The sequence below is a fragment of the Ochotona princeps genome, chromosome 22 (genome assembly GCF_030435755.1).
Source record: "Ochotona princeps isolate mOchPri1 chromosome 22, mOchPri1.hap1, whole genome shotgun sequence".
NCBI lineage: Eukaryota > Metazoa > Chordata > Mammalia > Lagomorpha > Ochotonidae > Ochotona > Ochotona princeps.
In genome coordinates, this window is record NC_080853.1 from 15,035,142 (window position 1) to 15,062,587 (window position 27,446).

Below are 27,446 nucleotides of genomic sequence, written 5' to 3' on the forward strand. Positions count from 1 at the left end.
ATCTGCTCAATAACAGTTATTGTCGATTTAAAGCACAAAAGCATGCCTCAAGATCCTTGAACACGGCTCAAGAACTATTTGAATGATTAGGAAAATAAACTTATTCCAATTTAGTTGGACAAACATTTACAGATTCAATACACTGTTAGTATCTGTGCATAAAGAGAAAGGTACCACAAACTCACATAATACATTTAAGAACTTAACAAGGCAGTGAACACCCCTCAACAGGCTGTTTTGCTGGCAAATGTTTGATTTTAAACTTCAGGCTTTAACCTGAAAACACTCTTCTCTGGCTGCCCACCTAACGCTTTCCCTTTAATGCTCCTGGCCACCTGCGATAACTAATTTATAGACTTCCCCAGCGTTAGACTGTGAGCACCAGCTTTGACTACATATAATCAACATCTAGTATACAATCCAGAAATGTTTTCTGACTTCTGATTATAATCATCTAAAAAAATCTGCTGAACTACCTGAATCTAACTGCTCAGAGTTATATAACCAGACTTAAAAGATTTTCTTTCCTTTTCAGCTTTTTAGACTAACACTCTATTGTACTTAAATATATAAAGAAAGAAAAACCATTAAAATTTTGTAATTTGCTTATTTTGGTTTGTAAATCTGAGCATTCACTATGTTCCGTACAATACTGAACTTCAAAAACACAGACAAGGCTTACCATAATCCCGCAGGAGAGCCTGTGCAGGCCTCTCACTGTCAGGGGTGGTGGGCTCCGTGCTCCCTCCGCTTGTTGAACTAATGCCACTGTTAGTGCGACTGTGGCTCTTCAAGTTATTTTCTCCACCACCCTAGTCAAAAGAAAACAAATCAGATAGTTGAGGACTACCTCCATAGTTTACTACTAAAGGTAGACATGAATCATTAAAAACACACTGATAAAATGGAATGTGCCAACCAAATAATACAAACTGATGATACACAGATGAAAATCAACAAGCAATTAGAACTGCTGTGGCATTTTTGCATAGACACCTTTTACGGAGGATATGAAGGGTTTGACAGCTACAGGGGCCCAAACTGGACATCTCTGCTGCTGTTTAGTGAGGAGGCCAGTCTAGGACCTTGCCCACCTCCATCAGACTTCTGAGTCTTTACAGAAAATACCTCAGTGCTTCCTAAGCAAGACTCTAGGGCACAAATACAAACTTGAAAAATACAAATAAACGGGCCCAGCATGGTAGCTTTGTGGCTAAAGACCCCATTCTCCATGTGCCAGGACCCCATATGGGTGCCGGTTTGTATCCAGGTTACTTCACTTCTCATCTAGCTCCCTACTTGTGGCCTGGGAAAGCAGTAGAGGTTGGCCCAAGTACTTGGGACCCTGCACCTGCATGGGAGGCCCAGAAGAAACTCCTGGCTTCTGACTTTAGATTGGCTCAGTTCCGGCCATTCCAGCCACTTGGAGAGTGAACCAGCAGATGGAAGAACTTTCTGTCTCTCCTCTCTGTAAATGACTTTCCAAATAAAAATAAAATCTTTTAAAAAATAAATAAACAAGGGTACCTTTCAAACACAGGTTAAAAAAAAATATATATATATATATAAATAATATACAGACATATATATATATTTTTTTTATAAATATAACTCCTATTGCTTCTTGGCCTTTTGGCTAAGATCAAGTTTTGCATAAACTCCTAAATATTCAGAGGTTAATCAACCTACTAAAGATTTCCCTCCTTCCCCCCCATATAGCTAACTATATCCAGATAAGTAAGTGATTATTAGCCATTTGCTAGGATCTGAATGCAAAGTTCTTAAGATAATCTGATCACCCCCATATCTATTCAGCCTGTGCTCCAGGTTTAGGAATTACATAGCTTACACACAAGAGGAAGGGACAGTGAGGTCTCTGGGAAGCTTCACTGATTTGGAGGCACTGGACTGGTGCAACTTTTGGTCTAAAAGGGGCTAGAGAAGGTGATGAGATGGAAAAGAATATCAACTAACTGCTTACAATCAGCACCAGATCCATTGAGACAGCAGGAAGTATGCAGTACAGGGCACTTCCTTTTTCTTTAAGCAAATCCTCTGGCAGCAAAACAAGCAAGAATTTTAAGCAAACATTGTCCAGAATAAAAACTGGACTTAGCTGGAGCTTCTATCATGCAAAATCCCTCAGGAACTTGACACACAGCAGATGCGGTAAGAAATCTTAAAATATGCAGAATGTTACAATAAGATCCTTCTATTCAGAGTCAAAGGACAGAGTCAAAGGCAGACAATGTGTAATTCACATAAAATCAGAGGTTGATAACTATGAGTAATTTATGGTAAACGATGATGAACTCTCCTTACCATCTCCATTTGGCAACCAATGGCTTCTAAAAGTGCTGAGTCTTGAACAATATTTAGCATTGCCCCTGTAGCAGCAGCAAAACAGATAAACAAACTTTTATATTAAATATACGCTAGGATCCAAAAAAATGCATACTCATGTAATTAATAGCAGAGAAAATAAAGATTTCTCACTGAGCATTCTTGCAATTCCTACAAAATTGCTAAAAATCCTGGGGCCAGTGCTATGGGGAAACCTCTGTCTGTGGTGCTGACATCCCACATGGGTGCCAGTTTGAGTCCTAACTCCTCCAGTTCTGATCTAGTTCCCTGATAATAGCCCGAGAAAACAGAGGAGGTTGGCCCCCAAGTGCTTCCTGTACCCATCTGGCAGACCCAGAAGAAGCTCCTGGCTCCTGGCTTTGGACAGGCCCAGCTTCAGTTGTTGTGGCCATTTGGTGAGTGAATAAGCAAAAGGACAATCTCACTCTGTCTCCCTTTCTCTCTCTGCTCTTTCAAAAAAAAAACAAAAAAGAAACAAACAAAAAAAAACCCCTCAAAACAATTACTAAACATCCACTGACTGCTGGTCAGAGCAAACACTTCAGAAAGTCCAATTTCCCTTCCAGCCACTCTGTTTGTAATGAGTTTTTGTTACTACTTGGAGGCAGCAAAAGACAGTCCAATGCTTGGATTCCTGTCACTCACACGAATGAAATTTCTGGCTATTAGTTTCAGTCTGGCCCAGCCCTAGCTGTTGCAGGCATTTAGGAAGTAAACCAGCCAATGGAAGATTTGTCACTCTGCCTTTCACATTAAAAAAAAAAATCTTTAAAGAAATATGCAGTTTAGGGCATGCTCATGCCAACATATTCTAAAGAGAAACTATATTTATTTATCATCAAGAGACCTATTGCCCTGAAATGATTACTACAGAATGGTTGGGAGGGGCAGCGCTGTGGCTTAAGCCACTGCATCTGATGTTGGCATCCCATATGAACTTGTTTGTGTCCTGGCTGCTCTACCACTGACTAAACTCGCTGTCTCTTTGTCAATGGGCCTGGGAAAGCAGCTGGAAGATGGTCCAAGTGCTTGGGCCCTGCCACTCACATAGATGGAGTCCAGGCTCTTGACTCCAACCTGGCCCAGCTCCAGGCCACTGTGGCCACTTGGAGAGTAAACCAGCAGATGAAAGGTCTCTTCCTCTCTCACCCTCACTCTTTTAACTCTGTAACTCTTAAAAAAAAAAATAGAGAGAAAGAGAGAAATAGAGAAAGAAAGGAAGGAAGGAAGGAAAAGAAAAGGAGAGTGAGATGGTGAGATCAGTATATTGCTTCCCATCCCAGAAGGGGAGTACTCTAGCCCAAAACTGATAACTGCAAAACAAAAACAGCAAAAGTAACATGACCTCCTTGAAATGTACCCAAGAAGCTCTTCAGAGCAAGAGAAAAGCAAATCAAATACTCTATCAACTTTAGAATCTATCAGGTTTCAAGTGCAATTGTTCTTTGAACAATCTGAAACACTATCATACCAAAACATGACACACACAACCCTCTGTGTTCAAGATAAATCTGACAATGTTAATGTCACTGGTGGTTTTGGTTCATAGTTGGTTCACAGCTTTGGAGGACCAGCCCAGCTCTGGCTAGTGCAGCGATTTGGGGAATGTGTTAACAGATGGAAGATCTCTCTATCTCTTCCTCTCTTTTTGTAACCATGACTTTCAAATTAAAAATAAATCAATCTTAAAAAAATACACGGCAGCGGTCACAAGGGTGAGGATACACTTGAGACAGAGATCAGTGTAAGCAGGAGATCAACAGGAAACAGGGAAGAAGCACAAGTGCAGCCTCCCCCAGTTTCTTCTTGGCCAGATGCTGAAATTACACCTGATTCTGGGTTTTTGTTTGTTTGTTTTACATATAAGTAATGACCAAGAGGATGAGGAAAAGAAAAAGAAGAAAAGAGAAAAGGCAGAATAAAGGAGAAAATAAGGAAGCTGAGAGAAGGTAGGACAAAGGGGAGAAGGAAGAAGAGGAGAGGGAGACCCAACTGTTTCCCTCACATCAGCCCTCCAAGCTTTTCACATGAAAAAGCAAAAAGACTCTGCCTCTGAATCAGAATAACAAGCTGCACTGGGTTCCTGTTCCTGTCCTTCACTGCTTCCTGCTCAACATGTGAAGGCCAACTATTCCTGGTCTTTCACATACGAAAAATAGGTAAACACAAACCTAGTATCATCTGAGTGTTGTTCGGGTCCGTTTCTGTTTGCAAGGCACCTATTAGTATATTCACAAGTCTCAATTTCAGGGACAGAAAAGTTATTGGTTTATCATAAGAAGAGCTGTCATCATTACTAAATTTTCCTTCCAGGACCACCTAAAGAAAAAAAACCAGATAACACTTGACATCAATGATTACAGTACATTATGCTCACACAGGAACGTACAGAGTGAACCAAGTGAGCAAAGCCTTCAGTCGAATTTTAGTCTCTGTGCTAATAAACCCGTCGCTTATCTATTCAATGAGTGTCATCAGATGTCACTAGTGCTGTTACCACCTGATATAACAGGCCAACACATGCAGGAGAGTGACAGAAGAAATATGACAACAAATCAGCCTTGTTAACTCATTTGAAATAGCAAGATTTTTTTTAAACAAAAACTCCTGTTTATTAAATACAATCTGACTTAAGTTAGCACATGAAACAGAATCGAGTATGAGAAGTTCATAAAAATTACCTCAGATTTGACTGTGCCAAAATGATGAGGGAGGGGCAACAAAGAAAGTAGGATATTAATGGAGGATCTTCTCAATTCTGTTGGATTTACATAGCTTTTGAATTTTGAAAGTTCTCTGCCAAAAAATAAAAAGTTATTCGTCTTTTTAAACTGAGGTAAACTTTTAACTATTGTCAAACATATCACAATCCAATTATTACCTGTATGTGGAGTGTGTGTGAGTTTCTATACAAAACTACTACTGAATTAAACTAAAATTGAACTGATTTATTTCCTCTATAAAGATCGGATTACTGGGCTGGAGTTCTTCCTACCAGACCAAGACAAAACAATTCCACAAAGTCCAGGGACAGACAGAATGAAAGGAATCCCAGGAGAAGATGGGTTTAGATTTTCTACACTTGTTTAATGTGGCTGAGTTCCCTCGAACTATGCAGACAATTGGAAAAGATAAAAAAAGGAAGACTGGGAAGCAAACACCCAAACAAACCAGGCCAAATCAGACAACTGATACAATAGTAGAAAAAATAGCTTACCTGTCAGGCAAAATGGTTTCAAGAGCTGAAATAAAGTAAGGAACCACAACATCAATCCCTTTCAAGTCACAGCAGAACAAAGGAGGGGAGTTTAGAATAACGCTGGCCAAGACAGGATGGCACACATAATCATTTATCTGCAAACCTTGAATTAAAAGCATGTAAAATCTAGGAAAGCAAGAAAAAGATTTTAAACAAACTGCTAATCAAAACTTGATAATTATTAATATTTTCTACATAGTCATCTGAAAATCTACTTAGATCTTCACTATTTCCATCCTTTAAAAGGAGTTATCAGAATTAAAATAATTCAGAATCACATATACTAAGAATTAAATTGTATTTCTTAATGTAGAAAAAATTTCATGTTCAGTGAGCTTAAAAGTTTTAAGACTTAAAAATGAGACATACAAAAAACCAAATAAAAAAGGCTTGTTAATTTACACACCACTGTGTGTGCACCTGTTTTTCCTTCCCCATTACTTCTGGGAAGGCAATGAAAGGAACCTCCTTCAAGTCTTCATTCGTCATGAGGGTCACTCTGAAAGACTCCTTTTAGGAATATATCTGAATATACTTTCAACTTCCACTACAACCCCTAATCAACTAAATAAGCATCATTCAAGAGTAACTATACTGATATACTCTTCTACCAATATGAGACACTTTTCATGTCTTCACAAACTCTAACCATTTCAATACATCTTCTCTCCCTAACACTGAAACAAAACCACACTAGCTAATAATCAGTGTATTCCTTGACTGGCAAATCTAGGAGACATGTCTATGTCTTAAGTCTGCAGTCTGAAACCATCCAGCCCTTTGATCGTGCCCTCCTACCCAGACCGCTCTGGCTGTTTCCTTGAACAGATCCTCTTCCCTTGCCTTCCCCGATACTCAAAGTGATATTCCCCAGGCTGCAGGCCTCGGTTCCCTAAATGCTCTCTTCTACCAGCCTTATTTAAAACATGTAAGTCACTGGATATAATCAAGCCAGTGCCAAGCTACATCTCTCAACTGAGCTCCAGATCAGCTGATCAAAATCTTCCTGGGCCCGGTGGCGTGGCCTAGCGGCTAAAGTCCTTGCCTTGAAAGCCCCGGGATCCCATATGGGCGCCGGTTCATATCCCAGCAGCTCCACTTCCCATCCAGCTCCCTGCTTGTGGCCTGGGAAAGCAGTCGAGGATGGCCCAAAGCCTTGGGACCCTGCACCCGCGTGGGAGACCCGGAAGAGGTTCCTGGTTCCCGGCTTCGGATTGGCGCACACCAGCCTGTTGCGGCTCTTGGGGAGTGAATCATCGGATGGAAGATCTTCCTCTCTGTCTCTCCTCCTCTCCCTGTATATCTGGCTTTCCATAATAATAAAAAAAAGAAAAAAAAATATACATATATATATATAAAAAGCTTCCTGGATGTCTGAGCAAGACATGTCCATTGTAATACTCCTTTTAACAATTTCCAGCAATAAAGCAGGTATTTAATAAATATTTGTTGATAAATATCCCACAGGCACTTCAAAAGGATTAAGACTACACTGACCATTTGGCCAGTCAGAAACGTATTCTTTCAGTTTGTACCCACCCAGTCTTTCAGGGCAGAGAGAACTCATGGTCATGCTCTTCTCCCCCTACTGCTGTTGATGCCATTTGGGACCATCTCCCCAGCTTGTGATCTTCACCCTAAAAACGAGTTCCCATAGGGGATGACTCCAGCACCCTTACAGGGCACACCCCATGGCTCAGACGAGACCACAGGTAAGACACCTGAATACCCGGATCCTTTTGCCTAAATCTAGAATAAGGATTCAGAGATGCTAATTAATCCTATTTGGTCATCTAGACTAAGGCCATGTTAACTGTGAATTTGGAAGTGTACTGCAATATGATGAGAAGCCAAAAATGAAGCAGTTGTGGGAGACGTGGAGAGAAACATAAAGGAGAAAAGCATTTTGGTCCTTCAACACTTCTTGGTTTCTGGCTCCTGCTCTTCATGAAAACTTACTGCACTCTTAGAATCTATTAAACATCACCAGCTTCTCTTAACTCCCATGCTTTTCCAAAACTCAGTTTGAGAAGAAGTTTTCTATTAGGTAAAGGCAAGAGCCTGTGGCTAAGATGCGCCAATCAGAATGATGAGCACTGAAGTGGGACAGTTAGGCTGCCACTTAGGATCCTGCCTCCCAACATCAAGTCCCAAGTATTCTGATTCCAATCCAGCTTGCAGCTAATACATCATCTTAGGAGGCAGAGGAACACGGCTCAAGTGCTGGGGTTCCTGCCATTGCTGTGGGAGAACGAACCAAGTTCCAGACTCCTGGCTTGGTCTATAGTAGCCCTGGCTATCTGACAGGTTTTTTGGGGAGTGAACCAGAAGACAGATCTATTTCTCTGGCACTCTGTCTTTGAAGAAAATAAACACACACTAAGAAAACTAATTCCATGCATATACCAATCTTTTTCATGACTTCATGTTTCTGTATACCTGGTTCCTTTTGATAGTCAACCTAGTAGGTACACAGAGATACCTAAGTGCTATTAGTGATATTCCCCGCTTTAGGAGTTGTGTAAATAATAATTAGTTGGGGAGAAAAAAGCAGTGAAGGCAGACAGGAAATCATTATGAGCTAATTTAGAAGAAAAGTGACAAAATCTGAAGTGCTATTGTGGAAAGAGATGGCAAGAAGCTCGAGCAGCAGAGGGGCAGGAGCTGGCTGATCAACTAGAGACAAAGAGGGAAAAGAGACAAAACTGACCCTCCGGGCTTTTGCCTGAGTAACAAGTGAATGACACACCCATTCATGAACATGACCGAAGTGAGATTTTTGATAAGATGATTTTAATGTAATCTAAACCCTACCCATCTTCTGTGTATCCAACACATTTCTTTCTGAAACCTGGGGTAAGAGTACGCTGCTTCTCCTGAGTCCACAGCACTTATCTGTGCCTCTCTCTGGCTTTGTTTTCTCCACAAAGTAAGCTCCCTGGAGGCAGGATTTATGACTAATCTGTCTCTAGACTAACTACACCACCAAACACTGCTAAAAATTTATTAGGTTCAAATTGCTGAGGTCCTTCCAAGTCTACCAATAAACTTCCAATCAAATGGAATAAATAAACAAAAAGAGGAGTCTTTACTGGAAAAAGTAAAGCAAATTTCAAATACTTACAGACATTGCTGGTATTTCAGACATTTACTTATCAATTCAGCCTACCACGCCATTCTACCACAGTGTTTCACTACCAAAACTCTATTAAATGGAAAAGAAAATTCTAAGACCTGGATAAATAAGCTGGCAGAATCTCTTCTCCAGTCTTCTTGCTACAAAAAATCCTACAGAGTGTCCCACAAGCCTCAGCTCTTCCTGCTTCATAGTTATCAGGAAATTCACTGGCATCAAACACAGGATTGGAAACCATGGGGTCTGTGGACATTTGTGAACCTTTCCGTCGAAACTCCATGCTAGCTTGTGTTGTAATGGCTGGGGAGAGAAAAGGAGGGTTTTATTACACTTGTCAACATGCCAAACAGGCTCATGGGACCCTGGACACAAAGATCAAATATTGGTGTCATTATAAATAGCTACTCAAATAGAATCCAATAATGCTTTTGTTTAGCAACTAGGTCTTAATTTCTTTAAAAAAGGGCTCTCTGAAGTATCCTTTGAAAATAGGTAGTAACAATTTACAGTGGTGTTGTCACTTTAACAGATTCTATGGAGACACATTTTTCAGCTGAACTTTAGATCACAAGAGCACATTTTATATATCTGTATACTTATACAGATATATAATATGGAATTTTGCTTTACTATGATTTAGTTTCTGATTTTCCCTCCCACCACAGAATGATGCTTAAACATTAAGAAAAATAGCTACTGGAATTTACATATTATTCCGGATAGGCAACCCATGCCAGTCTATATACTTTAGGGAAAGGGCAAGGAAAGGATGAGAAATGGGTAGGAAGAGAGCATTCCCACCACCCACCCAGTTCCAAAACACACACCAAAGAACCGCCCAACCAAGCAAAATGAGAATGAATTTTAACAACCACAGACAGCAGCTAACTTGAGATTGAAAAATTGGGATTGAATTGGTAAGAAAGATTATCAGTCATTTGTTGTCACTGAAACAGAAGCCCTTCGAAAGTTGCTTTGCATTTGAACAGATTTCATAGTGTTGAAAACCACTCTGAAATCTTTTATTATTTAACACAGAACACTGAAATTATTTTACAAGAATAGATTTAATAGAATGTGAGGATAAGAATAAATCTTTATGCAACTTCCCATGAGCCATTTATAGTCCTGAATAAGCTATCCAGCAATAATACATTTGAAAACACTACATGCAGAATGCATACAAATCAAACACTAAATCTGTATAAAATAAGCTTAAAGCTTTAAAAAAAAAAAAAAAAAGAAAGAAAGAAAGAAAGAAAAGCCAAAACACAGTTAGTGCAAATTCCTGGAATTCATGACATGACCAGACTAGTATACAGAAATAATGGGACTGATTCAGGCAGATTAATTTGCTTTTGCCAACAATCTTCCCCATTCAAAACACAGAAAAGTATTTTTCTTCCCAAGTGCAAAAACTACAAGAGACAATGACAATCAAATTTTTTAATGGAATTATGAAAAAAATAAAAACATGACTGCAATTAAGAGAAGCTTCTGGTTCCTACTTACAAGATTTATAAGAAAGAAGAATTTGGATAAAAGATGCTGCAAGATAATAGAAATAAATGGAAACAAATCAAAGGACAGCAGTAATTATAAAAATACTTTAAAGATGGTGAAATTTAACAATAAGTTAAGAAGCTTTTTAGCTCTTTAAAAGTTAGGTTTAAAGCTTTACGATATCACAAGCTAGTTCAAAAACACAGGAAATTGTGCATTCAGATCCAAAATTATGATTTTTGTATCATGCAAACAATGAACAAAGAAAATCACACAGCTACAAAGAACTGAGGTTTTGAACTGCCCATACGTGCATTAAAATTTTAGTTCATTAACCCTTCCCAGCTCAATTTTACTTTTTATAAGGCACAGTGCACTGAAACATCAATCTAAAGCTAACCAGTTCAAAGAAGCAAACATTTTAAGTTATAGGTGAACAACATGGCAGAATTCCTTGATGGCAGCCAGTACTTGCAGAAGAGTTGGTATACTCAAGCCTCCCCCCACCCCCTTGAGACTTGGCACCCTCCAACAGTCTGTAAAACCTTCAGCTACTGGGACACCTCCTATCTCCTAGGTCATGTAACAGTCTTTATCATCTCTGTACACAATGAGAAGAGGAGCTTCTATTCTTTCTCCAGCAAAAAAAAGTAGAAAGTAAGATGCTGTGCAGATCCTACTTATATGATTTAAATGTTAGTGTCTATCTTCTGGAGCAAGAGGGTAAGAAAAGCTCTTACAAACATGCAAGAAAGCATAAAGATCTGCATGCTCCCTTTAAGCAAACCCCAATCAATAAACCAGAAGGGTGAACTATTCTATATTCATGGATTGCAGTGTCAAGTTATACCCAAAAGTTATGCTACAAGAATTACAACTTGATAAAAATGTAAAAATTAAAATATGACCATTCTGGAAAATATAATACAAATGAATAAACATAAGCATGGTTTAGAAAACTCAAAACACACAAACATAAGGAAAAAAGAACATAAAGAAAATATGACATAAAATAATGCTCTAAAGTTTTCACTTAGTTATCAGACATAGAACAGCATATTTACTTAGCTGTAAATAAACACTGCTTTTGAACTTGTGAATAAAATTACAATATGGAAATGACAGAATATAAAGTATTTGAATCTCAATGAGAGAAAGTAAGCAAAGGAATGCCTCAACTTGACTACACGATCTCTCAAAGTATATTTCTGAAAATCTTCCTGTTTGCAATCTTTCAACAAGGTTCACAGACAAGGACACTAGTTCTGAGATAATTCAAAATAGGTAAGAATGCATTCTTGAAAGGAAGAAGATTCTTAGGGCCATTACATTAATTTTAGTTTGGAGTTAACATTCTCCTTAGAAATGCATAAATTAATGCAATATTTTTATCTCTATTTCCACATCCAATGGAAAAAATGTTCTGTCTTACCAAGCAACCAAATACTTAATAATGCAAAAATCGCAATGCCTGGTATACAGTAATAACAGCTCAATAAATGCCAGTCATCATCATCATTATTATTATTTGGCTCTTTAAGACATATTATAAATGTTCAAAACATTCCATACTACTCCACCAATCCACTCTGCACCCTATGCTAATACCTCTAAGATGAAAAGTAAGATGACAAAAAAGATTTTCATCAGTTTCAATTCTATAATAAAATCAAAATGAAGATATCAGAGTTTCACTAGTCTTACCATGTTACAGAGCAAACATTATTTTTGAAAAGGGTGCTCTTGAAATAAAGTTCTTTGGATTAAAACCCGAGAGGTTAGAATTTGTTATGAAGCAGAAATTTTTTTACTATTTACAGGTACTAATGAGTGAATGGCTATCAAATTTTAATAAAATGCTCCTTGTAAGTAAATTTCCATACAAAATATTTAATTCTTCTTGAAAACATTATCCTGGCTGACATGAAGGGAACTTCCAAGTCACCTACTGAAAATCTGATTCACCAAAAAATGGCTAACCTGGTGTGTAATAAAACCAGACAAAAGGCCAAACCTCACAGAACACACATAAACAGGACAGATAGGAAAAGTTCCAAAATTCTGGTACTTCAGCTGGAAGGGGTTAAGCACGAGACATTGCTTGATCAGAAACAGAGAGCTTTTCAAGATACATGTTAATCTTGCAGGTAGGAAAGATTAAAAAAGAAAAAAAGAAAAGAAATGATAACATATTCCTTGAGCAATATTTACCAGTCATGCTGCTGTCTCTGTTTATCCCATTATGAAGTTTACAGTGAACAAATGCTGCATCAAATAACCATGATCCAAAGAGATTCAAGATGCTGTTAACCTTTGGTCTCCGAGGGGCAGGCAGTGGCCGGGGTTCTGAACTAGTCTGATTTGGACTTGAGAGAGGAGAGGTGGAGGATGTCTGGTGCTGAACTTTCGAGGCATGAGCAGTACTAACCTGTTAGAAGACATGAATACACCCACACACATGTAAAGTTTGGGAACATGGCAGGACTTCATCAAAAGCCAACGTTACACAGCTTAACGATGGTGAGGAGAGCTCTTACTGTGCTTGTCTTCATGGTGGCCTTATTCACAGTAACAGCCCGGTGCCTCCGGTTGTGTGGTGGAGTGGTGTTGACAGCAGTGCTTTGAGGCATACTTAATCTATTCACAGGTGTAGGCGGAGCACTGTCTGGTCGGGGTCTAGAAATGCCTTTTAAAAAAAGACAAAAGTTACTCTTCATTGTTTACAAAAATCTTCCCAAACAACATTAGCTCAGCAGACTTCAGCAAAGACTGCTAGATGCCTCCCAATATTCATTTACTCTTTCTTTCAAACTATCAGAAAATTGCTTAGCTGGCCACAGCTACCCAGAATAAGAAACTACATTTTAAAGTTTTTCATGCAGCTAAATGTGGCCATGAAATGGATAACTGTTGAGTGGATCTTCCAAAAAAAAACCTCTTTGAAAGTACCCACCAGGCATATACTTCCCTTCCTTTTCATTTTTTAAATTAATTAGTTTTATGATACAGTTCCATAGGTTCTGGGATTTCCCCTCCCACTTCCTTCCTTCTTAATTCCTGGATCAGACTGATAGAACTCGCTCAACCATCACTGGCCCATGAGAGAGTGCACAAAGGATGAAAGCCACCAGGTGAAAAGGTCATGAAGCTCCCGGTGATGGAACTGCTATATCCAGCCCTGTACTACCTTGCCCTGGGTCTAATGTGTGTGAAAGAAACTATCTTGTTTAAACTATAGGGATTTGGAGCTATTACAGGAAGGACAAACTAATTAAGTGTATATAACAAATATATTTTACAAAATGACATAGCACTGGCTTTTAACAGGCCAAAAAAATCTGACTTTCCATATGCTTAAAATATGAGATACAAGGGCCAACATTATGGTGCATCAGGTCAAGCTGCCACTGACAGCACCAGCATTCCATACAGGTGCAGATTTGAGTTCAGGCTACTCCACTTTCCATTCAGCTCTCTGCTACTATACCTGGGAATGAGGGTCCCTGTGCCCACTGGCTATTGGCTTTGGCCTGACCAAGCACCAGCCAGTGTGGTTATTTGGAGAGTAAACCAGCAGATGGAACATCTGTCTCTCTCTCTCACGCATTATAATTCTGCTTTTCAGATGAACAAAATAGATCTCATAAATATATTTTTAAAATGTGAAACACAGTTTAAAATAGTAGTACCTGGAAGGTAAAATCTGTCTTCTAATGATGCATATGACAATGAAAAGACAACAATAACCCTCTATCACATATGTTATCAATACTTTTTCCTAGTTTATTACTGGTCATTGATTTCATTAATCTTTTCCTTTGGCCCTTCCATAATAGCTTCTGGGATTAGACTGTATAAAGTTACCTAAATGTAGCTCTTCATATATCTAGCAACATTCACAAAATTCACCTAAGAATGCATCCACCAGACAGCTGATTCCACGCATGGCACGAAAAAATATTTGAGGCAAGTGTTTAAGGCAGGGATACTGATTCAATTCTTGTGGCATTCCGCTCACATTCAAGAACTGTTCCTGAAATTTGGGAGTAGAGCTTATAATGGCTGGGTTACTCAAATCCACGGGATTACTACCAAAAGAGAGAAAAGAATTAATTACACATTTAGAAATTTCTTTAACAATTAAATCGAGTGCAATCTAATGTAAGAACAGGGCTGTTTATATCTACTGCTTTGATTGAAAGAGGACACTGATCTGTATTTAGTGTGTCCACGTGTACTTAGTCTACCTATTCAGAGCATGAAACCAAAGATAAGGCTAAAGGCTTTGATTTTTTAAGAGCACAAAGGAGTTTTTCCTACTGCATTTCAAATTAAATAATGAAATGCTGAAGCTGTAAACGAGTCAATGAAAATCCCAAGAAGAAAACTTTACTTCAATACCAACATTTCTAATCTTTCAAGAACATAACCAAGATTATGTTACAGTTTTATATTGTGTTCATGCAACAGATACTAAAGACATATATTTCAAAACAAATATTTGGACTCAAGCTATATTTATGTTAAGTAATTACTTTCCATTAAATAGCTATAGATCTACGCAAAACGGTCTGTTTAGCTATTAATTAAACAGTTTTTCCCACTGAGAGGATTACTGATAGCCTTTAGCTGACAGAAAAAAATTCTGTTAGTCCAAGGCAAAGAAGTAGACTGAGAGACAGAAAGCAGTGGTTTGCAACATTCTGCCCTTTGAAACCTCTTTTCCCATTCACCCAGAGAATCTTAATTTCCAGTAACTGTTAAGTGAGAAAGGGAGAATATCTGTGCTTGCATAGAAAGTGGGTTTCTACTAGTAGTACTGGGTCCACAGAACTACCAGTACTTCAGGTGCAGTAAAGCTAAGAAGTCCCCAGCAGCAAAGTCTGCAGGGGTTGTAGTTCACCCGTTCAGAAATTAGAAAACAAGTAGGAAAGCTGGAATTAACTACACTTTAGCCTATCAGATATCTGTTAAATTCATGTCTACTAGATATTGAAAACTGGAAGAAAGGGTTATATCAACTCCTCTAGGCATAAACCAGAATCATTTTACTGGCACCAAACATTCAGAGAACAGATTTAAGAAAATAAAATTGCAATGAGAATGGATAACAAAGGATACAGAACAAATACGGAACAAATACCAGAATTTGTGTTCCTACAGTTACTGCTGTCCAGTATTCCTAACCATTGGGAGAACCTGTTAAAAATTCGGAGTTCTGGGCCAGCATGATAGCCTATCAGCTAAAGTCCTCATCTTGAATGCGACAGGATCACATATGGGCACTGGTTCTAATCCTGGTGGCCACACTTCCCATCCAGCTCCCTGCCTGTGGCCTGGGAAAGCAGTAGACAATGGGCCCAAAGCCTTGAGACCCTGCACCGGTATAGAAGACCAGGAAGAGGCTCCTGGCTCCTGGCTTTGGATTGGCTCAGCTCCAGCCATTGCGGTCACCTGGGGAGTGAACCATCGGAGAGAGGATCTTCTTCTCTTTCTCTCCTCCTCTCTGTAATTCTGCCTTTCCAATAAAAATAAATAAAATCTTAAAAAAGAAATCAGGGTTCCCCTAATCAGAATGTGTTGGACAAGGGGGAAGCGGTCATACACAATTTCAAGGACAAGTTCTTGAGAATAGTTGTAGTTTAATCAATAGAAAACATTCTTTTATTTGTTCTGGAAAAAGATAAAGCATTATCATACTATGCAAACTTCTGGTGCCTATCTCCCCATCATATTTAGCCTTTTTCCCAGGAAATCTGCCAATGACAGCAGTAGCCCCTTCTGTGTAATCCTCCCAACTACCTCCCACTTTCCTACAGTTCAGTTACACCAGGAGGTAAAACCATCCAAAGAGAGTCTAAGCAAATGTCTGCCAAAGACCTAAAATTAATTAACAAAAATATTTTGATGCAATCAGCACTGTGGCAAAGTTTAAGCCGCCACCTGTTATACCAGTATCGGATATGGGTGCCAGTTCAAGTTCTAGTTATTCCACATTCATTCCAGCTCCCTGCCAATGTACCTGGAAAAGCAGCAGAAGACGGGTCAATTACCTGATCCCTTGTAATTCAGGTAGAGACCTGGATGGCTCCGGGATTCCACCTGGGCCAGCCCTGGCCACTATGGTCAGTTGGGGAGTGAATGGGTACATGAAAGATCTCTACCTCAATCTCTCTCTTTCTCTATTGGGTGCAGGATCCCATGGTGTTGGGCCATCCCCGACTGCTTTCCCAGGCCACAAGCAGGAAGCTGGATGGTTTGTGGAGCAGCTGGCACATGAACTGGTGTCCATATGGGTTCCTGGCACGTTCAAGTCAAGGATTTAGCCAGTAAGCTATTGCACAGGTTCTATATAAATGCACCTTAAAATTTTTGATTCAATAAATACCTTTTGAGAATCTGAGCAAAGAGAAAAGCACCAGTGGAGCAAATGACTAGAGCTGGAGTTAGGTAGTATCATAGCTGTTTGTGCCACAGGACTGTGCATACCCCTCAAAAAAGAAGGAAACAGGGACTCTGCGGAAAGTACCAGAGAAAAAGAACATTGTGCATGAACAAGAGAAGCAGAAAAGCTAAGACAGACAGCTAACAGAGTGGCCTGAACCAAGGCTGTCTGGATCTCCCCTAAACATGAAGTCTAGTGGCTTGTTCAATGCTCCCTTGGAGTCATACTGAACTATATGCCTTTTCTTCTTCAAAATTTTTTTTAGGATATTCATATTTCCTTGTTTTTCTTCTTCTTCTTTTTTTTAAGATTTACTTATTTATTTTTATTGGAAAGCCAGATATACGGAGGAGGAGAGACTGAGAGGAAGATCTTCCATCCAATGATTCACTCCCCAAGTGGCTGCAATGGCTGGAGCTGAGCCAATCCAAAGCCAGGAGCCAGGAGCCTCTTATAGGTCTCCCACGCAGATACAGGGTCTCAAGGCTTTGGGCCCATCGTCTACCACTTTCCCAGGCCACAGCTAGGAAACTGGATGGGAAGTGGGACTGCTGGAATTGGAACAGGCACACATATGGGATCCTGGTACATGTTCAGTGGGGACTTTAGCCACTAGGCTAATGTGCCAGGCCTCTTCTTCAACTTTTATGACAGTATGGTTAGTACTCTCATCCCCATTATTTGTAAAAAGCACTGAAGTTCTTTTGGAGTAGTGGGACAGACACGCATGAGATGCCTGTAGCTGATACTGGAGTAGCTAGGCTGGAGTTCCAGTTCTGCTTCTAACTCCAGCTTCCGGTCACTGTGCAGCCTGGAAGGCCACAGGTGATGACTCAAGTACTAGGGTCCCTGTCACCCATGTAGGAGGCCCAGACTGAGTTCCAGGTTCCTGGCTTCAGCACAGCTCAGCCTAAGCTGTTATGAAGAGAACATACAGAAAGAAGATTATCTCTCTGTCTCTGTGTCATTCAAATAAAAAAAATAAAGAGTTGGGGTGGGCAGGAAGAACTGGGGTAACTGCTTACTGAATTTCTTTTTTTTTTTTTTTTAAGATTTTTTTTATTATTATTGGAAAGCTGGACATACAGAGAGGAGGAGAGACAGAGAGGAAGATCTTCCATCCATGTTTCACTCCCCAAGTGAGCTGCAACGGGCCGGTGCGCGCCAATCCGATGCCGGGAACCCGGAACCTCTTCCGGGTCTCCCACGCGGGTGCAGGGTCCCAAAGCTTTGGGCCGTCCTCGACTGCTTTCCCAGGCCACAAGCAGGGAGCTGGATGGGAAGTGGAGCTGCCGGGATTAGAACCGGCGCCCATATGAGATCCCGGGGCTTTCAAGGCGAGGACTTTAACCGCTAGGCCACGCCGCCGGGCCCTGCTTACTGAATTTCAAAGAAAAAATAATCAGCATAAATTCAAGCATGAATTACACTTGAAAATCGGTGGCTATTTCATCTAGTTCAGAAAAAAAAAAAAGTGAAATAACCAGAGTTCTTTAAATGCTCATATATAATATAAAAAAGTGGCTGGCACAACAGGTTGCACTACTGCCTGTGACACTAACATCCCTCACAGATGTCAGTTTGAGTCCTGGTTGCTCTACTTCGATCAGAGTGAGTCTCGGAAAGCAGTGGGAGAAATCCCAAGTACACAGGTCCTGCAAGCCGTGTCCAAGACCCAGATGGAGTTCCAGGCTCCTGGCTTCAGCCTGGCCTAGCCCTAGTCGCTGCAGCCATTTGGAGAGTGAACCAGCAGATGAAAGATCTTTCTCTGCCTTTCAAATAAAATAAACAAATCAAACTAATGTCATCCTTTCCTACATATAAATACAGACAACACAGTTCTCAAGTTCAGCAGAGATTGCCTAGCTGTACACCATTTTCTCTTTGCTTCTTATGTTCCCTTGCAATTAAGTGTGTGTGTATTTGAGTTCTGGCCAATGACATATTAGCAGCAACGTCTTACCTCACTTCAAGGGCTGACCCATGGCCACCCAGGCTGCCTTGTGCTGCCTTTCCCAGGTGCCAACTAGAGGTAAAGGCTACCGTCCACAGTGCTGAGGCTGGCAGAGACTGCCTGCCCAGCTCCCTCAGTCTCTAGGGAAGTACAGCCAATCACCACCCCAGATGTTCTGAGATATTTCTGGGTTCATTAACTAAAGCAGCATCCATTCCAAATTAATACATATTTCAAACCCAAAAAGATTCTGCAGGGCTTTTCTGTTTGCTGGTGAATGGCTACCTGATCAAAGAACACAGAAAACACTTTCTAATCTGAAATGAAAAAAAAAAAAAAAAAGACTTTAAAAAAAAAATCACTGACTGAAAGTAATAAATACAAATCAACTACAAACTGGTAAGAAATTACTGGAAAATGGTTAATATCCCTAGTTTGAAAAAAAGTCACATAAACTATTCAGAATCAGTACTATATAAATAGAAAAATGAGGCTAGTCAAATCGGAAAGAGGAGATATGCAAAGAGAAAATTAAGAATTGGATAGTTTACAACAAAACACAAATTCCATAGAGCACATGGATGGAGCGGGAAGAGGGAAAGACAGAAAGTGATCAAAACTGAACCCATATAGAATTATTATAGAGAAAAAAAGACAGCAGAAGGAAGGGTATCATTCAGGCAAATTGTAGCATGTGTTTTTCAGTGAAACTTGAACAGCGCTGTTGGAGGAGGGCTCTGAGCAGGACTGCCCAATGAGTGGGCACAGCGAGAAGCCAGCAGTCTCCAGCCCCCACTGACTGTAACAAAGTCTCAGGACAGATGTCATCATCCAGGCTGCATTAACCACACAGAAGTTCCTCACTCTGCTGGGACACACAGCAGCAAGCACATAATGTAGGTGTGATTACTCTCCAAATGGGCCCACTTGGCAAACTGGGCACAGCATCCACCTTTGGCAGTTACAGCATGGCTCCCGTCCTCAGCCAGGTGAAGAGCACACTACATAATAAGACACAATACCTTAACATATGTAAAAAGCGAAACCATGTCTGTGCAACACACTCATTATCCATTTCTGGAGGGATCAGACTGGCGTCTTCATCGGGAATTTTAAATGGAGGAAATGAGGGCCCATATGTAAAGCGTAGCAACCTGAAAAAGAAATGCTCATCACTAAATCCACTTATAACAATGAGAAATAAATTGAAACAAGTAAAAGATAAAAAGTGTGACTATCTTTAGTGAACAAGATATATAAAAACTCCTGCTTACAAAATAGAAAGGGCAGGTGTATAGCCTATGAGGAACTAGAATGTCTACAGTTGAAACTTGCAGGGAGCTGGATGGGAAGTGGAGCTGCCGGGATTAGAACCAGCGCTCATATGGAATGCCAGGGCGTTCAAGGCGAGGACTTCAGCCGCTAGGCCACGCGGCCGGACCCATACAGTTGTCTTAGTTCCACTACCAAGTTCAGCTTCCTGCTAATGCACACCCTGGGAGGCTGCAGGTAAGGGCTCTAGTAGCTGCATCCCGGTCAACCACATGAAAGATACAGACTGAGTTCCTGGCTCCCAGCTTCAGTCTAACCTAGCCTTGTGCGTGTGGCAATTGGGAAGTGGACCAGCAAGTGGGAGTTCTAAGTCTCTCTTCCACTACCTCTCAAAAAAAGAAAGGACCCGGACCAGCAGCGGCTAAAGTTCTCGCCTTACACACACAGGGATCTAATCCCAGCAGCCTCACTTCCAATCCCGCTCCCTGCTTGTAGCCTGGGAAATTAGTTGAGCACAGCCCAAAGTTTGGGACCCTGCACCCACGTGGCAGACGTTGAAGAGCTCCTGGCTCCTGGCTTCAGACTGGCTCAGCTCCGACCATTGGGGTCACTTGGGGAGTGAATCATCGGACGGGAAGATCTCCCTCTCTTTCTTTCCTCCTTTCTGTCTATTTGACTTTGCAATAAAAAAATAGATAAATCTTTAAAACTAAAACAAGTAAATCAAACATCATTAAAATAGATAAACTACAAGGGGATCCTCAGTTTTTAAAAAAGCTTTTTAGAAAAACTATCAAGAGATACAGGAGAGGCTGAGTGTACAGTTCATAACACAGACTTCAGAAACATGTCAGTGACATGCATGTCTGAACTCTGCTTTGTTTCAATGACATCAACTGTAAACAGGAGAACAGAGCCAGCATTGTAGCATGACAGGTAAAGCTGTTGCCTATGACACTAGCATCCCACACTGGTGCCAATTCATATACTGGCTGCTCCATTTCCCATCTAGCTTCCTACTAATGCCCTGGGAAAAGCAGCAGCAAATGGCCCTAAGTGTTTTCATCCCTGCCACCCAGGTGGAAGACCTGGAGCTCTTGGTTTATGTTGTCAGTCTGGTCCAGCCCCAACCATCTGGAAAATGAACCAGTAGATGGAAGATTGATCAACTGCTACCTCTCCCAGTCTCCTTGTAACTCTGACTTTCCAATACATATATAAGTCTTTACAAAAATGATTAACTATTTTTGAAACACAGTGAACTTTATTAGCATGATAATGATACTCTGTACCATTAAGTTAAAAACAAAGCTTTACCTCCTAGGGTATACTAAAACATGCAGGGTCGAAATAAAACAGAGAGGCATTAAATATAAATGGTAAAAGGTGAATTGTCATTAAAAATAGCTTTCTTTGTTTATAAAGTAACAAGTATATATATTATGGTTCCAACTCTACAAAATCATTTGCAAATATACAGAGAGATTTCTGGTGAGTTTCTCATAGCTTTCTATGGTTTGTTTTATATTTGAACATTTAGAGGTAGAATGAGACATGGAAAGGGTGAATTCACCTACTTTTCTAAATTCCTTAATTACTTTTAAAAGTATTAAATTAGGAATGCCACCAGCCCAACTGCTATACCTATTGTTTTTTTTTTAAGTTGTTCAACTCTACATCCAGAGTAAGCTAATAACAAACCAAAGCTTTTTATAATATGACCCATAAATCTTGAAAAATACAGACCAAGGAAAAAGCTGCCTAGGTTCCCACAGGTAAAGAAGGAAGGGAGCCAATGACGTGACCTACCTGGAAGTGAGCGCACAGATGACTTTGCTCCACTGCTCCACCACTGCCGGGTGGTGCCTCCAGTTGGCCACCATCTCCTTGGCGGTCTTCCAGTAAGGAGGCGTTGGGAAGCACCGAGTACAAGCTAGTAGCCAAACCTCAAAGAGAACACCAATCAACTTCTCTGCTAGACTCTCGGCAATGCCACCTTACAAACAAGAAGAAAATACATACTTATTTTTAAAGTGGAATCTTTAATTCAGCAATTCTGAAGACTCAGTCAAAAATTTAAGTAAATGCAATGTTAAATCCTGACTTTCAGATAATACTTTAACAGTAAAACTAAGAAGCTATTCTTAAGAACTTCTATGAAAGAATTTGTGACCATATTAACAAGTTAAAAATTATTATTCTGAGAGTTTCCAAGTTGAGTTTTTACAAGGATTTTAACCTTCTAGCAAGGGAAACAGGAACACACGGGAGAAAAGGATGAGTATCTATAATCAATGATTATTCTGTACACATGACCTCAAATAATCCTCATATAAATTTTGCAGGGTAGACATCTGTAACACCTGTTGCCAACTGCTGATTTTACTAATTTTCAAAATTAAAAAACTAAGGTTCAGGAAAACTTGTCCAAGTTCAAACTGTCAATAGCGAAGGAATTTGAACAAATACTCAAGTCCTTCTATTCCCAAACTTTGCCATAAAATGCTCCAAGTGTTTGAAAGCCCTTTTCAAGGGAAAAAGAGACTGGTACTGAGCAGGACAGAGACCTGCTCATGGAAACAGTAGCTGGCCATCCGTTCTGAGCAATAACAGAGGTCTCTATTCTGCACAGCTCTAGAAGGTAGAGTGGGGACCATCGGGAAAAGTTATAAGGATGTGTATTCCAAATTAGCAAAACCAAAGTTTCAACAACAATCAACTAAAGAAAAGGATGACCTGCTTGTCTCACGTTGCTGAGCTCAAAGCATGGAGAATGTATAGCAGAGATCTGACGAAATACTGGCTAGACAGCTGTCATCCACATCAGACAGGATATTCCTAACATGGGGTCCCTTCCCTCAATAATTTCTTGATTCCTATTAGGTAGGACCTTGGACACTGCGTCTTTATGAGAGCGTAAGGACACTAAACACGTTAGTAAAGAGGGTGCACAGATTAATAAACAATAATGGAATTTGTATTGGAAATACCAACTTAAGCTTTGTACACTGTCCTATATAAAGCAGGGCTTCTAAAACACAATGTAAACTGTTATAAAATGGGAGGCTTTTTAAATGACTTTCTAATGAACTGCCTACTGTCATACTTCTGAACAGACCTCAAGACTCCAGAGGTTTCACTTGCTGAATAAAATATTTCGTGCTGCTATCAAGTTCTCAGATTCTATTACTTGATCTCAGGAACATTCTGTACAGCTTCTAAGCAATCAGGTGGGTTCATTCCTGTATAGACTCTATCCTAACATACTGAACAAGCTATGTTCCTACCATTATCAAACTCGCATAATTCTGAGACTCTCTCCATGTTAAAATCACTGCTAAAGGTAAAGTAACATCACTAATCATATTATGCCCTTTGATGGTAGCCATCTCAAGAGCTGGTAGCCTTGTTGAACTAAAACTCAAATCCCCAGTCCATCCCTCATTGAGTTTAAAGGCAAATTGCATTTAAGTCTCAGAAGTAAATTAGAAAACAAACAAACAAACAAACAAACCTTGAACAGTTGGCGGGGCCAGCAGTATGTCATTAATCTGCAGAAGAAACAATAGTAAGACTTCCCAGGTTTCTCGGGCCATGATGAATGACTCCCGGGCCAGTTTCTGAATGGCTCTAAGGACCTGCAAGCATAGTCGGATCTGATTGGAGCCCTGTTCCTGTCTGAAGAAGACAGACAGATATCACTGACAAGCCTGGAGGAGAGATGGCAATGATTTAAGAACAGGCAACTTATAGATGCTACAAGCCCTCATCCAAGAAAGCTCCCTAACAGGATCAGCAGGTAGGGGTAAGCACATCCTTAATTAGCTTACTTCTTCCTTGTTATACATGTTGTCACTCTGGGATCTCAACCTGCCAACTTCTATAAGAACTTAGTTTCCAGGACAAAACAAGAACAGCAGAATGTAATCTTTAACCTCTGGAGTTTCTATGTCGAAAATGTGCCTGGCACATGCTGGCAGGTCCAACATGCTTCTGTTCCTAGGATGAATAAACAACCACAGTCGCTCCTGCTGCTCACAGGCAAGCAGCACAGCCCTTGTAATCTGCAAGCTGTCTTTTTTTTTTTTAATACAAATTCTGGATATGACTTCATAATGTGCACAGTCAAGCACAGTTCATGTATCTCAGAGAAGAGTCTAAGGGCTAGGCCCAGTGTGATAGCGTAGTGGTTAAAGTCCTCGCCTTGAACGCACCAGGACCCATATGGGCGCCGGTTCTAATCCTGGCGGCCCCACTTCCCATCCAGCTTCCTGCTTGTGGCCTGGGAAAGCAGTCCAGGATGGCCCAAAGCCTAGGGACCCTGCACCCATGTGGGAGACCCGGAAAGAGGTTCCTGGCTCCTGGCTTCAGATCGGCGCAGCACCGGCCGTTGCAGTCACTTGGAAAGTGAATCATCGGACAGAAGATCTTTCTCTCTGTCTCTCCTTCTCTCTGTACATCTGCCTTTCCAATAAAATAATAAAAGAAAAAAAGAGTCTAAGGGCCTAATAGCAGTCCCTAAAATAACAAGGTATATAAGCACTGCTACAAGAGATGAGCACTCTAATAAGAAAGGCAATTTAATCCCAGATGGGAGCTCCAAAGGTTAAGATTTCCTAGGACAATAAATTTGTCTACAGCACTATTCTTCCAAAAGAAATCTCATGGTTAGGACTGAAAGTAAGCTAAAGGTTCAAGGCCCATATTTTCACTTTGCAAGGTAGACAATTTTGAGACCATCAGGAGACCTACTACAGTGACCTCCAGATCTCTTATCTGAAACCCAATATATGGAATATTTCTGAAACAAATCTTGAAATAAAGGTTCCATATAGTATGACTTATCACAGAACTAATAAAAATATGTCTGAAGCAAAGTAATCTCAGGGCTTCCTCAAGAAATTCCAGACAATGAAGTGAGTTTTCCTAGAACCCCAACCTTAAGAAAAGGAATTCTGAGATTCTAGATCCTAACCCAGAAAACTGGCCACTTACCCTCCAAACAGATGACACTATTAAAGTTGTTAGAAGTTAGACCTATAGCAAAATGATGAGACAATCACCTAGGTAAAGAGCCTCCAAGAGCAGGGAGACGTCTCACATTTAGCTGGAGATAAATCCGGTCCATGTCAAGCCATGTGGCTCAAGCTTTTGTCTGTTGCTTTGGCTTACCTGAAGAAAAATAAATTACATAATGGCCCCAAACCTCACCTAGCCATAGAAGGAGAAGTTCAGAATAAGAAATAAAAACACCACTAGTTGTCCTAGGGCTGTAACTCTTGCAAACTTGCAATAACCCTGCATGCCTCTCAGTGGTAACCCAGGCGTACCCACTATTTCTAGCTTGCCCAATATTACTTCATAGCAGCAAGAAAGGAAACAGCTGTTCCTCTAGCCTCACTCAAAAGGTCTAAATTCAGAGCAGGGACCAAGTTTTCAAAGCTTAGAGAAATAAGTTATCTTCATGTAAAAATAAACAGGATATTTGAACTCCAGAGATATCTTTTATCTTTCCCCTTCAATATTCCAAAAGGTGAAGTATAATCCTCAAAAAAGCTGTTTTTGGAACATGGGTTGTGACCACGGGTAACAGGTTAAAGACAGTTTACTGAACCACACCCAGGTTTTTCATTCATGTATTGTCTATGACTGCTTTCAAACCACACTAACAGAACTGTGCTGCAACACCATACGGCCTGGAAAGCCTATGGAATATTGCCTATCTGGGTATCTACAAAAACATTTGCTAGCCACTTCTTTAAAATGTTTCTTACAGTACATCTGAACAATTAAAACCCTCATCAGGGCGGGCATTGTGCTATAGCTGGTTAAGCTGCTACTCACAATGTCCACATCCCATTCCTGAGTGCCAACTCCAGGCCTCTCTATTCCACTTGTGATCCAGCTTTCTGCTAATGAATCCTGGGAGGTAACAGAGAACTCAAATACGTGTTTCTGTGGGGACAGCACTGTGGTAGAACAGGTGGTGCTGGAATCCCATATTGGTGCTAGTTTGAGTCCCAGCTGCTTCACTTCCAATCCAGCACCCTGCCGATGGCCTGGGAAATCAGTTGAAGAAGGCCCAAGTGCTGGAGCTCCTGTATTCATGCTGTTGGAGACTCCGAAGAAACGCCTGGCCCCTGGTTTTGGACCCAGCAGTTGGGAACATTTGGGGAGTAAACCAGTGGATGAAGACCTCTCCCTCTGATTCTCCCTACCCCAACCCACTTTTCCTTTCAAATAAATAAATAAATCTTGGGGTGAAAAAAAGTACCTGAGTCCCTGCCACCCATGTTGGAGACCTGGATGGAGTTTCCAGGCTCTTGACCTAGTCTTGGCTATTGCAATCATTTGGGGAGCTAAGTGCTTGGAAAAAACATTTCTGTGTGTTTGTGTCTGTGTGTGTACACTGTGTGTTGCTTGGCCTTCCAAAGTAGATGAAAATAAACATTGTTTAAATTAGTTACATTCATTTTAAGATGTTATTTACTTTTCATTCAATTATGCAAAATGATTTAGTCCTTGGTAAAATGGTAAAAGATATTCTCTCTATTTTGAGGGTCAGTTTACATAAAAACAACCAATTGAGTAAACTTAGATGAAAATTTTGTCAACTGTCCGAATCAAAAAACAATCATTGAAACTTGTAATACTGAGAAGTAAGATCATCACTCTCAACATTTAGTATTGAAAATATTTAGCTAGATCTAGAGATCATTGGCCAGAACTGACACTCAACTTCAGAATCCTCTCAGAATTTACTGATATTTATTACATATACTTAAGAAAATGAGCTAATTTCCAAACAGTAAAGCAAACAATATACAAGGTAGTGATGTCACAAAAAGCAAACGCCTAATTAACTCAAACTCAGCACTGAGAGGTGGCAGGAGTACAAAAAGGAAAGGGAAGCACAATGACAGCACTGCTCATGACACTGTCCCACGCACAGTTAGGGACATCAGTCTCCCATAGGACAGCACTGCTCATGACACTGTCCCACGCACAGTTAGGGACATCAGTCTCCCATAGGACAGCACTGCTCATGACACTGTCCCACGCACAGTTAGGGACATCAGTCTCCCATAGGACAGCACTGCTCATGACACTGTCCCACGCACAGTTAGGGACATCAATCTCCCATAGGACAGCACTGCTCATGACACTGTCCCACGCACAGTTAGGGACATCAGTCTCCCATGTAGGACAACAAGAAAGCAATACATCCATTAATGTTAACCATTTCCTGTTACTATTTGAATAAACAGAAGAAACAAGCATTGAATTCAAACCTAATACCAATAACACGCCAGGTATTGTGGAAGTAGTACAAGTGAATCCTGAAAAAGCTTCCAGGAAAATGCACATTATGGAAAAGCTACATATACATCATGAACTTTTAATTTCATTTTCCACAGCTTTTTGAAATGCTGCTGTGAGCATTTTGGGAATGAACTAACAGGCGGGTGATTTTCATTTTTCTGAATCTGTCTTTGTACCTTTCAAATAATAA

General features: G+C 40.4%; 1 protein-coding gene across 4 annotated transcripts in view; it reads right to left on the reverse strand.

The window, feature by feature from the left end:
• The window catches only part of RALGAPB (Ral GTPase activating protein non-catalytic subunit beta), an 83,144-nt gene that overhangs the window by 34,933 nt on the left and 20,765 nt on the right, over nucleotides 1-27,446 (reverse strand). For 3 of the 4 annotated variants that reach the window (XM_012927191.2, XM_058679748.1, XM_058679749.1), the window contains exons 4-15: nucleotides 23,448-23,611; nucleotides 21,743-21,929; nucleotides 19,684-19,815; nucleotides 14,172-14,350; nucleotides 12,800-12,948; nucleotides 12,474-12,690; nucleotides 8,858-9,059; nucleotides 5,582-5,749; nucleotides 5,046-5,160; nucleotides 4,536-4,683; nucleotides 2,323-2,387; nucleotides 683-812 (exon numbers count right to left, since the gene is read on the reverse strand). In XM_012927191.2, the coding sequence (XP_012782645.2) occupies nucleotides 683-812; nucleotides 2,323-2,387; nucleotides 4,536-4,683; nucleotides 5,046-5,160; nucleotides 5,582-5,749; nucleotides 8,858-9,059; nucleotides 12,474-12,690; nucleotides 12,800-12,948; nucleotides 14,172-14,350; nucleotides 19,684-19,815; nucleotides 21,743-21,929; nucleotides 23,448-23,611 (1,856 nt within the window). The remainder of the gene's footprint in view (nucleotides 1-682; nucleotides 813-2,322; nucleotides 2,388-4,535; nucleotides 4,684-5,045; nucleotides 5,161-5,581; nucleotides 5,750-8,857; nucleotides 9,060-12,473; nucleotides 12,691-12,799; nucleotides 12,949-14,171; nucleotides 14,351-19,683; nucleotides 19,816-21,742; nucleotides 21,930-23,447; nucleotides 23,612-27,446) is intronic. The other variant, XM_058679751.1, reaches the window with a different exon arrangement.